This window comes from Gymnoscopelus braueri (assembly GCF_963280865.1).
Source record: "Gymnoscopelus braueri genome assembly, chromosome: 2".
NCBI classification, from domain to species: domain Eukaryota; kingdom Metazoa; phylum Chordata; class Actinopteri; order Myctophiformes; family Myctophidae; genus Gymnoscopelus; species Gymnoscopelus braueri.
The window spans coordinates 26,884,527-26,897,648 of NC_137604.1; the positions used below are offsets into that span (position 1 = coordinate 26,884,527).

The 13,122-nt window shown below is 39.9% G+C and overlaps 1 protein-coding gene across 2 annotated transcripts in view; it reads left to right on the forward strand.

The window, feature by feature from the left end:
• The first annotated feature begins 6,796 nt into the window (after nt 1–6,796).
• zcchc7 (zinc finger, CCHC domain containing 7) overlaps nt 6,797–13,122 on the forward strand; it is a 60,709-nt gene continuing 54,383 nt past the window's right edge. For both annotated transcript variants that reach the window (XM_080414736.1, XM_080414737.1), the window contains exons 1-2: nt 6,797–7,750; nt 10,680–11,352. In XM_080414736.1, the coding sequence (XP_080270862.1) occupies nt 10,783–11,352 (570 nt within the window). In that variant the 5' untranslated portion in view covers nt 6,797–7,750; nt 10,680–10,782. The remainder of the gene's footprint in view (nt 7,751–10,679; nt 11,353–13,122) is intronic.

Here is a 13,122-nt window from a genome sequence, read left to right on the forward strand (position 1 = left end):
TAATGTATACTATTTGTTACAATTATCTTTTAATGTTAATCAGTTCTGAATGCTTGTAGCATAGGCATATTTAGCAACAAATGCCTATGGCATTTTATTTGGTGTGTTTATTCCTAATGCCTTTGGTGAATAATCAATACACATTTGGTTTGCCTTATACAAATTCTCTTTAGAAAATCTCCATAGCTTAGATATCAATCATCACTTGTTTGTTTTTCATTCCTGGAGTAATTAATGTAATTAATAAGAGGCGGAGTTGGGGAGAGTTGGGATATGGGTTCTATGACCTCCGCTCTGACCGAGCGGAACCGGAAAGAATCGCATTAGAGCGTGAGGCACAAGAACTAAAGGGACGATTAGAACAATGAGTAAACACGTAAACATGAGGACCTAGACTTTGTTCCTCCATCTTTTGGACTTCAGCCAACCATTCAAATTCAATGTTAAGCTTCAGGAATAGGCCAGACATCTAAAGGCCACACATCAAAGTTGTTTAGGATCAGTGCATGTCAGTGTTGCAGAAATTATGTAGGACTACAAATCACAAAAGTTCCTCTGAATATGAGATATATCAGTGAGAACGTATTTTAATGGACAATCTGCCTATTATTTGAAGAACACAAACATGTTAAAACAATTGACATTAGGGGGGAAATTTGTTCTATTGAATTGAAATGAATAAATGAAAGGAACTAAAATGAAGTGCTGCTTCCTGTCATGGTGTTTCAATCCATCACTGATCAGATTTGTTTTGATTTCCCAAAAAACATTGTCTTGCTGTCATGTTTGTGCATTAGATGCAAAAGTTATATTTTTATTCCAATCTTTATTTTGTAGTTTGTTAGTTGAGCCTAAGCCTCAATGTGTAATCTACCCATTTTCCTATAAGAAGCTACTTGGTTTTGGAAGATGAATGGATGCTTTAGTCTTTTGAAATCGAACCAGGATAATACACTGCATTACTACAATTACATAAGATGAATAAAATGATACAATGATGACACAGCCATCATTGTATCTGGATTACTACAACGCAATATTGTGTTTTCCCATTACACCTGTATTAATTTTGTATGATTTTGATCCACATTTGTCATTATTCATTAATTTACAGAGTTATTGACTGAGTAGTAGGCCTAAGTGAATACTGTACAAAAATATATATATTTTGAATAAACAATTTCTCCCTTTGTGCCTATATATTTCCACACCCATAAGACAGTCCAACTGCAGTTCAACTTGAAATAAAACAGTATGCACAACTTGAGGCAGAATGGCCCACCTGGCACCAGCAGTGCTGTATACTGTATTTGCCCTGTCATAACACATGTGTTCCATTTCAGACTCACATACAAACCCAGAGATTAAGACAAACTAGCTGTGAGCAAGAAAAAATTAAGCAAAAATGAACATAAAACTTAAAACAACATGACATTTACAATGCAAATAAAACATTGATATGCAATACAGCTTGCCTCTGATATTTCTTAATTTGTCACTATGGTTTATTATTTTATTTTATTTTTACCAAAATACTGAATGAACTTACCCTTTTACTGTATCCGTGGGACACAATACTGGCAATTCACAGTGGAAGGCTCCTCTTTGCAGTTCATAGTGGCTGGGTGTTGTGAGCCTCTTATAAGCCCCCTTGGCTTAAGAGTTGCAGGGCGGATAGAGAAATGGGACACATTATTTGTCCATGAAACATTATGTGACACAACATGACACCAAGCCATTTGTATGTAAAGACAAACATTTCAGCGTGACAATTCAACAACAGTGGACAAGGCTCCTGTCAATTTGGTTTTAAACCTGATGCTGAGAGTGGGGTTCGGCCACCACCACGCCAAGATGGTGTGTGTTCACATGCATGTTTGTGTGTGTCTCTGTGTAGGGCTCCTGTTCACAAACTTAATCCCCATAGAAGCTGTCTCTCAGTCTAAAAAAGGTGTTGTTATGCTTGTTCTCTTGTTCTTTGCCTTTTCTCTCGAAAGCTTTGACACCTTTGAACACAAAACCCACCAAAAGGTTTTGGGGTTTAGGAATTTCACCTATCTTGGCAATTCGTCTCATCAAAAGCAACACAAAATTGTAATATTGTTTTGTAGTACTATATGTCAATATGCCATTTGAAAAGAACCAAACAGATGTCACAGTATTGAAATAAATTCTTTAGCTGCAGCAACCTTGACAAAACAACATTTCAATATGGCTATATGTTACATCTTTTCCCTCATCAATCATGCTGATTCTTTGGTACTTTAACTGCAACATATTGTACAATGATGCCTTGCATGTTTACCCAACTTTTATATCATATGAATCTATTGCGAATGTGGTGACTCAAAAGATATAGAATGCAACTGCAGTCTACAATTTCTTATGACGACAATGAAAATAAACATTTAGGATGAAAGATACTGTATATCCTGTACGTGTTGAGAAGTGAGGGCATAGGGCCCCATATGGGTGATGCATGGCGGCCATTTTTGTTCAAAAGCACTCATCCAGAGCGAGTGAATTCCTCGTCCCTGGCAGCTTTGAAACAGCCTGGCTGGTTGTAACATACATTCAGTAACAAGGAAGACTTTTTTCAATAAAATACCAAATAGAAATACCCAAACTACACGGAATCCCAAATATAAAATGAAACAGAATTTTTTTTATTGATGAAAAGTGAGTAAGGAGGCCTTTTGATACATGTCATTCAGCTCACATTCTGCATACAGTACGCATGTAGAGACAGTGGTGGGAAAGTTACTCACATTTTTTACTTAAAGGATGGCAACAGCCTTCAAATAGTGGCGAAGTAGTCCTTTAAGTAAAAGTATCAATTCTGCAATGTAGAAGATGTAGTGAAGTAAAAGTAGAAGTAACAGTACTGAAGATTGGAAATACTCAAGTAAAAATACCTCAAAACTGTACTCAAGTACAGTACTTGAGTAAATGTACTTAGTTACTTTACACCACTGTGTAGAGACATACAGCAAAGAGCTGCACATACTGTATGGAGGTGTGATATTGCTTCACCAATTCTTGTTAGACACCTGTGTTCAAGATTAGCCACAGAATGTGATCCTGAAATGCTATGATTTGACCGAAATCCATGCCATCATCCATGTCATTATGACCGATTCATTCTAGTTTGGAAGACACATTTTGGGTCATTTACTTGAGATGAGGGGTGTTTGAACATCACTTGCAAAATATTGCCAAAACCCCAGAGTGCCTGTGTGGAAAATCCCTTTTGGATACGTCTCCATTAAGTGCACAGCCCACGGGCTATACAGTCTCAAATGAAAGATGGTCCCACAAGGAACAGACAAACACCCTCAAATGAGCACAATGATATGCTTCTTTTAACTCCTACTCTCCAATAAGGAGCATTCATCAGGCAGAACCAACATTTTGGGATTTGTGATTGGAAGTGGCCTGGCCACTCCATCTTCTACACGCCACTGGTCTGGACTCACTGAGATGAACCGCTGAACCAGATGCTTCCAGCTCTCCTCCACCTCTTTAAAATAATAACGGTAAATAACGAGTGGATGGGACCTGAAATCAAGCAGCCACATCACAATTTCAGTGAGGCAGTGAGGCATTCCAAACCGGCATCCAATTTAGATTGGATGCAGGTTTGAAGGTGGGAGGAGAGGAGTCACAGGGGCCCACATGCACTATACCAAAAACAAAACAGATGTGTTCTGTGTGTGTGTGTGTGTGTGTGTGTGTGTGTGTGTGTGTGTGTTTGTTAGTAGCATTGGGCAAAGAGAGAGGATGGAGGTAGGCAGTGGTGTAAAGTAACCAAGTACATTTACTCAAGTACTGTACTTAAGTACAATTTTGAGGTACCTTGACTTAAATGGAGTAATGGAGTATTTCCAATGTTCTACTCCACTACATCTCAGAGGCAAATATTGTACTTTAATACAATTATTTGAAAACTTTAGTTCCTAGTTACTTGGATATATAAATTATTATATTATAAAACATACATTAACCACTTTAGCCCTGGTTTATATATAAATAAAATACGTTTTATATATATAAACCAGGGAAAATATGGGAAAATAGCCGATCTACAAGCTCACAACGCGTCGCATCGCAACACATTGTGAGCTTGTACATCTTGTAGATCTTTGTAGATTTTTTGATGCCAATACTTTTGTTCTTTTCCTCAAGTAACATTTTGAACACAGGCCATTTACTTGTAACAAAGTATTTCTACATTGCAGTATTGATACTTTTAGTAGTAGAAAATGTGAGTACTTTTTCCACCACTGGTGATAGGTACAACCTAACCTTTGGAAGGAACCAATCCGACATTGTGATGGCCTTTCTTGTGTCTGACACGCATGGAGTAACCCCTGGAATCAGATGGCATTCAAACTCTGATTCCCCATCACCACGCTTCCTGCTCACCGTTATACTGATGGTAGTTGGGTGTACAGTTCACAATTATTATCATGATGATAAAGGGGGGAAAAATAAGATGGATGCTAATGTTTTACCATCCCAGAAAAGGGAGCTGGGATGGTATGCTGCAGTAGCCTACATGTAATAAGTATGACTGATGGCGATAGCCAGTCTGTTGAATTACATTTACATATAGATTTACTTCACATTTAACATGTAATAATGGCATAGGTCCAAAGTCACACACAGACACACACACACACACACACACACACTCACACTCACACACACACACACACACACACACACACACACACACACACACACACAGATAAAAGACACACATTTTGTGTTCTGACATTTTATAGTGATATTTTCTATTGTTGGTGAAAAACGTTACCATCTGAGTGGCAACAGTCTTCTTTGTGGGAAACATCCCAGATTGCAACTGTAGAATATGTTCACACATATGATCACATACTCTTAGTAAGCTCTGAGTTCAAATGTAAACAGTGTAGTTTTTTCACAATTGACAACATAAATATTCTAAAGGTGTCCATATTTGTGTCCTGTTAGTTGCAGTGTTTGTCCATAGTTGTGTACTAGATATTTTAGAATGCTCAAATGAATTCAAATCATTTCTTATCTACTTGTATGTGGCCCATAGAATGTTAGCTTCAGGGGTCTGGTCACAACTCCTGTTGCTTTCATTCAACAACTGCTCCAATGTCTATTTCCACACTATTCTCTCCTAGCTGGTTCAAACATACATGGACGTTCTCAACTGTCAGCATCATTATATATTGTACTGTCACTTAGAAGAGCCTGTTCATATTTATCTCCATTTAGGGAGAGCATGTGTATAAGAGGTGTTCAAGATGACACTTCAGGAGTCTTCTGCCCCGAGGGGCTCAGCCCAGGCCAGGAGGCCTGATGCCTTATGATCTGTAATGCTGTTACTTCTTCAATAAATTGTCAACACTTCACCCTGACTGGATATTAATATTTTCCATAATAGTTGACAGGAAATAAACTTGGACATAAGCTGTTTCCTAGCAACGCAATTCCACTAACAAGGTCTAGGCCAGAGGACTTCAACAGGGTGTCCTCACTCCTCAAGATTAAATGTCAGAATTTACATGAACATGAATCCAACATGTTATCAAAGATAATGTGTAAACAAACAACAACAAAAAAACCAAAAGCTCTTAAAAACACAACACTGATGATGGTGTTGTCAAATGATGAAGCCGTCAAACTGCAACATCACTTGGAGACATCCCTTAGTAACAAAAAAAAAACTGTGGAATACCCCCAAGCAAGTCAGTCAACACAGACATGAGACAATCATCTGAATATGGTGAGCTAGCTTCGAAAGCCTTTTATCAAGTTGCATGGAAGGCTTTAAAAATAAACACACACACACACACACACACACACACACGCACAGATATGTACAGAGGGTCCTAGCTCTAGAATAGCTTGATATTTAATAGCTATGGTGGCTATGGGGGTCCCTGCTTCGTCTCACTCTCAGCTAAAGGGTCCTTGGCCTGAAAAACGTTGAAACCAATATGGTCTTCTAGAATCTAGGCATAGACAGATGCAGATGCAGTATTTCACAGCAGGGCTAGATTGTCATTAGAATATGAATTATCTCTTCATCATAAATAAATGCAACAAATTAAGACCAGTCAATGGACACAACAACGTCAACGGTTGAAGCGGACTCAGACTTGTGCCGTTTCTCTCATCTCCCCACGAGCACCATTCTGCTTGTGTTGAAGGTTTGAACCATAGACATATAAAGGTAGACGCCTCATTCGGCTCTGAAGCGTCTGTATCTCGGGCGCGCTTCCTGCTTCTGCAGGGCTGCCGTGTGCGTCACACACGCGGAAGTTCGGTAGGCCAATCAGAGGCAGGTGGGGGCGGGTCATTTTGTAACCCAGCTTTTAACCCTTTAAGAGGCAGCAGCTGTGCGCAGCATCTAGTTAGTTGGAACTTGGCAAACTCCACACTCTATTTGTGAAATTCAAATAAGACATGGTCGCTTCGTGTGGAAAATGATTAGCCCGTATACAAGCGTCACGTGAACCATGGCTAGAAAATGATATGCTTCTGGTATTATTTTATCTTTATTGCCATTATGATATTCTGCTCTGTGACTTTGGAATGATATTCTTTTGGCTGTCTTGGAGTATTTGTGTTATATGTTATACTTTCAGTGCCATTAAAATATGGAACACAGACTTTTCATTTATAGTTGCTGTTTTTGGAAGAGAAAATTCTCAAATGAACAATTATTTCAGTCTTTCAAAGTTGATTCTGACCTGAATAGCTAACATGAAGGATGTTAGATAAAGGCAATTCTGCAATGTGGCCAGCATATTTCATGTAGTCTGTCAGTGAATGGAGACAAAAATATTTTGTGACTATTACTGTTACTTGAAAGTATTTTGGTATGAAAATATGCAATTTAGATGTAACCAAATATAGGCCTACGCCTACTGGATCCATAACTCCATGTCTCGCATTTGTGACAAACTTTACCGCTTGAAAATAGGTTGAAAATTCAGGGAGTTGTGATGATTTTAATTGTGGAGAGACCGTCTGCTTCAATGGACGTAAATGCATTAGAACAGTGGTTTTCAACCTTTTTCATATCAAGGTGACAAGGTCCATTATTTATTCAGCATTTGAGTCACGGACCACCGTTTGATAAGCTTTAGCCTCTCACACCCAAAACTTAGAATGTTATCATTCGATTAGATGTTGTCAAAATAACAATTATTTACGTTCTCTAATTGTGTACTTGTTTAGTAAGTAATGTAGATGTTTAACAATTTGACTCTTCTTGACAGTGTGAAATGTTATACTCAAGATTTAAAGATCTATATAAGGGTCCATTTGGTTATCAACTCTCCATCATTTAGCTGGGTACCACCTGGAACCCCCTCAAGGACCACTGGTGGTTCCCGGACCACTGGTTGAGAACCATTGCATGACAAGTCCCGGAAAAGACGCACTGTGATTGGCCAGTAGTCAACGCGCTGTGAGCGCTGTGATTGGCCAGTAGTCACTTTGAGTGGCAGGTGCAGCCGTGCAGGGCGGAAGAGCCGTGTGTATTGCGATACAAGTCGCCCCAATGAACTGCAGAGGCCAATGAGGTATCTAGGTTTCTAATATCTATGGTTTGAACCACACTGTGATACTTTACGGTCGGCCAACCAATTTTGCGACGCCAAACCCCGGAAGCTGCTGTTGTCCTCCTGCCTCTTTAGCAACCAACCAACCAACTCTGAAATCTGTGTACATTACACGTCATTTAAAGGTGAGTTTATTCATATCAGGGCTAAATATAAAACACGACCAGTGCGGAGCTGCTGTTGTGCATCAAACAGCAACGTTCAGCGTCTGTATCGTCTGTGTTTAGGATGACATTGTGTCTTTGTTTACAAATACCCGGCTGCTCTGTCTGTAAACACGTGGATATGTAGGAGGAACACATGTTAGCCGTGTTAGTCTGTAGTTATAAACATCACGCATACTGAGATAGGACCGTCTATGTGTCAGTGTGTTGCATTGTTCTTCTAATTTGTCCTCATGGGTTGAAAGCTGACGGTCGAATTGAAAGTTTGTGCAACAATGTCTGCAACCTGCAGTCTGCTAGCTAGTTAGCTTGTAGCTAACCATGGTTACCAGGCTATTAAGAAAGCTCAGTGACAGGAGAAATGATATGCTGGACTTGCTGGTAGACTGAATGTTGCTATTTATTCTTATTGGTATAAACGACTTGGTCATGCTTGTTTGTGTGTTGTCATTTTTAGTCAGGCTGCCTATTTATTTATGTTATGTATTATTATGTCCTGCTAAAATGGTTAAGCCAGTATCCTGTATGGACCTCATATCCCTGCGCAATGCTTGTAAACCACGTGTGTGTATGTTGAGGGGCTGGAACACAGTGACTGAAACTGGGTACATGTATGGACACATCCCAGCCATGCTAGGCAGTGCCAGTCTAGTCTTTCACCACTGCACACAGACAGACAGACAGACAGACAGACCCACACAGAGGGGTGAGACGCCTTGTCCTTGTGGGCTGCTTGTGACTGCCCAGTGGGAGCCAATCATCTCCAACCATCATGGCACAGACATGCAGGAATGGTTAGGGCAATGGGCTGAGGCACACTCCGTCCTGTGTGTCTGTGTGTGTGTGTGTGTGTGTGTGTGTGTGTGTGTGTGTGTGTGTGTTTAACTTTAAGGGAGAAAGAGAGATTGGCAAAAATGAAAACGTGTACTGTATAGTTTTACTTTGTGTAGCCGATGTAGGCAAGATGTCAGTGCAAAACATTGAGCTCTGGTGGCACAACAGTCCCATTTTAGATGTATCAAATGGCCCTTAAGCCTTAGTTGCACTTGGCAGCACGCAGATGTCGTGCATTAAAAATTGCCATTAAAAATGGCCAATCTTCAAGCTCACAATGCGTTGCGCTACGGACACAGGGGAGAAGTCTCCCCTCAAGGCCGGCCGGCTAAGTTATTACTTGTTCTTCCTTGTGTTCAAGTCGATCTATTGGTCAAACTTCTTCCTTGCGCATTTGCGACTATACCTAAACCTAACCTTAACCCTAACCTCAGAAAACTATGCATAAACCTATTCCTTCGGAGGCCTCCTTTTCTGGCAGAAGGCCCTCAGGGAGACTTCTCCCTTCTGCACAGCGCGGGGAGATTGTAAATCAGCTATTTTCGATTCGCAACACAGCATGTAACCAATTATAAACCATGGATTACAGATTCATAACTCCATTTGTCTTATGTCTATGTAACGTCCAAAGTCAGTGGAAATAATGGACAAGTTAAGCAATGTCATCTGTGAAGTTGGCATGTTTAGGTGGCCTGTAAGCAGTTAATATTACTTAAAGTGGCACTATCTAACTTTTATTTAATGACTAACATGTAAATGTGTCAAATCTGGTAGAGTATGTTAATACAATATAACTAATAATACAATTGGGGTGGTTGTATTCTGTCTCCCTGATCTTCTATTGAGACATTTAGATTGTGTCAAAGGTCTCACCTAGACACAGGATCTGACATAAATTTTGACCTGATGGTCAAGATTCAATTTATCCCCTGAGCAAGCAGGCAGGCTCTATTAGCTCAATGGTCAAAATGTCAGCACTTGTGTGCAGGAAACCGGGTTCAAATCCAGGGTAGAAGAGGAAAGTCACATAGTGCAGCTTCAAGATGAACATGATTTCGACAAAACATAAAGTTATTCAAAATGTGTGAAATATCCAAATGATAGCTGTTTGCTCTCACATCACCTTTCAAGTTGAAAGTAGGTGGACTCAATAAGAATAGCTGCACTTCACTTTCTGTTCCACCAGGTTTCAGATGAAATGATGAAATCAAGTTTATAACATGGTTACCAACAATTAGTTTCCCAATGGTCTGACTGACATTAAGCAAGGCTAGGTTGATGGTGACAGGCCCCAAAACAAATCGTGGCTGACATGGAAATGGATATCAAGTTTGATTAGAATGCTGAGTATTTTAATTTTGACAGTGATGCAGAAGGGACATGGCATTGTGTGTTAACAGGAAGAGAGAGGGTAAGTGATTTGCGTTGGAAGAGAGAGGGTAAGTGATTTGCGTTGGTTAAAATAAGTGTTAAATAGCTCTATATTCTGATAGTATTCATAGCTATAGTGTTTGTTCAGTATTAGGAGTCTCCTTGTCTCTCCACCTCTTTATTAAACAGAAAATGCATTTTCGTTTCAGTTTCAGTTTCATTTCCAATTTTATCCAACCAGGACAGAGAACTCAATCAGGATATAGATTAAACAAGTGAAATTGGAAGTGATGACACTAAGAAATGAGCAGACAAAATTGGAACTGGAACACTATACAAATTAAGCTTAAAAATGGGTACTTTCTCCTGATTGGCTGAGATTTTGACACCTACCGAAAAATGTATTTTCCATTTATTAAAGAGCTGGAGAGACAGGGAGACATCTGTTACTGAAAAAACACTCTATAGCAATGATTACTATCAGAATATAGTATTTTAACCTTTTAACAAAATACTTTTTGTTTTAACCAAAAATATCACTTACCCTACCTTTTAAGTACATTATATAATATGAGTCCTGTTACTGTAATAGCATCTTTATTTCTGATGGGTAGTTGTTGGGTACATTTACATTAATGCCCTATCTTATCTGTATGTTTGTCTCTTGTCTCTTCTAACCTTGCAGTGCACCGTGGCCGGCTGAAGTTGCCATTTCCCCGTGTGTGTGTGTATGTGTGTGTGCGTATGCGAGTACATGCGTGCTTGTGCGCTCGGGGTGTTCCGTGGCAATGTATCGGGGTTACCAGGACTGGAACGAGTTGGAGGATGAGCTGTACAAAGAGGAGGAGGATTCTGAGGGGTCAGAAGTTAACAGTGAGCTTGAGTTCCAGCTCTACAGCCAACTCCACTACTCCTCCATTGCCGGAGAGTTGGAGGATAATGAGGAGGATGGAGGAGATCTGGATGAAGGAACAGAGGAGAAAGAAAAGGTTGAAGTTGGGCAGCAACTCAAGGTGTTGGAGAGAACTGGAGATGGCAATGGAGAGCATAACGGCTTGGAGGAAAACCACTCTGTGTCACATGATGAGGGTGGACTACGGAAACACCATGAGGGAACTGCAGAGCTGCATGAGAGGAAAAGAAAAAATCAGGAAAAGCTGAAGGTGGTAAAATGTGATGATGTTGATGAAAGGCGGAGGTTCTCATCAGCGTTTATTAAGGAGGTCATTGTCATTGACTCAAGTCCTGAAGATATCTCCATCTCAGGGACTGATTCAGATTCAGATGATGGGGTGTGTAGCATCAAGGGTCGTACGTCATACTCAAGACCACTGCTAGGTTCCACTCCATCCCAAACGGTAGGAAGAGACCATTTTGTTTTTATCAATTTATGTGTGCGATGCATGTGTTTTCATAACAATTACATGTCATTATCCACTTAAGCATTATCTACAAAACTGAATGACGAATTGTGAAAATAGCCGATCTACAAGTTTTTTTTATTGTTCCCAAATTAGGGATGTGAGGATTAAAGAGATTTAAGTTATGATGTGACAGTTTCTCAGGTGGGCCATATCCAGACCTGCATATTTAATATTTAGTACATATTTTTAGTACATCAATACTGCTGGTCTACCACCAGAGAAACCAAATTTATTCTCACAGTCACAGCCAAACACATCATGCTTTGTTGCATTTCACTTCACTTGTTTTTGGCGAAGCAACAACTAGGGGTATATTTACTGTCTGCCGGGTACATGTCAGAAGTACAGCCCACTCAGTCTCAACTTTTCTGAACAACAAACACTTTCACTATACTTTGACTCTGAAGGAATGTTCCACAATGTCAAACAAGAAGCGAGCAAAAAGTATTATACTTTATAACAAGACTGCAGCAAGCAAATTGAAATGCAGTTATGTGATGTAGCATTGAGTCCAATTCGAGCAAAGTCAGCAAAGGACAGACGCTGAGCACGTTGTTGTCACTGTCACTCATGTGATGGATCACTGCACATGCTTCCTTCATACAGTGACAGTATTGATACCCAACACCAGTTTTGTTAATGATAACTAGTTATTAGCCGGGTGTACTTTGCAAGCCATTATTATTTTGCAGGCATTGTCGGATGTAAATATACACATATCAATCTAATGAGGCGACTGTGTGTTGGCCAGTGAGTGGACATCTATACAGTACCATGGCCTCAGAGGGCCTTATCCTCTAAGGATGACACTAAACACGGGCCAAATGAAACCATTACAGACAGGTTTTGAGTAGCCAAATGTCAAACATTATAGTTACCGGTGAGCCGTCCACACCCGCTTTGAGTGTGAAGTGGTTCCCCAAGTAATTCAATGTACTGTACTGGAACTGGGTTCCATTTAACTATGTAATGTCTCACACCAGATACTTTGTAGCATGGGGGGCTGGTATATATATACCGGTAATTAATTAACCGTATGAACGTCCTTTTAAGAAGACTAATTTAACTTGGTTGTCATCTTAATTTTTATGTAATTTGGCTGAAAAATTGTGAAAGCTGCAATCTACTGTACACAACCCCTGCAGATGTGCTAGTTATATTGTATTAACATACTCTACCATATCGATTGGTTAAAATAATGTTTTATGTATTACAATAAATACGGGATTGCAGCTTTAATTGCCACCAAAAAAAGAAGGGTTGAAATGTACAATATGTGCAACAGTGTACCACCAGCATACTCGTATCCTTTGGCAAAAATATGGGTTAAGGAAAATTATCTTTTAAAATCTGCAAAGTAACTTGCCTATTCCTGTTGTGGTCACACTGATTCTGCCTTTTCACTTGACATCAAAGCTTCAGCTTGTGTCTATATTTTATGCTGGGCATTTTGTGTCAGTTCAGTTAATACGGCTAGAAACCACACTGCTGCTCTTGTCTCTGATGGCCAAGGGCAGTTACCTGGTCAGTAGTTGTAGTAGCAAGCAGTGACACTCCAGTAATAGGTAGACATATGTTGGTGTGTGATAAGCTGCTGTGAAGGCCCATTTATACTTACATTTCCAACAGTGTCGCGCGCCGAAACGAGACGATCTACAAGCTCACAACACGTTGCATCCGTGAGGCATTGTGAGCTTGTAGATT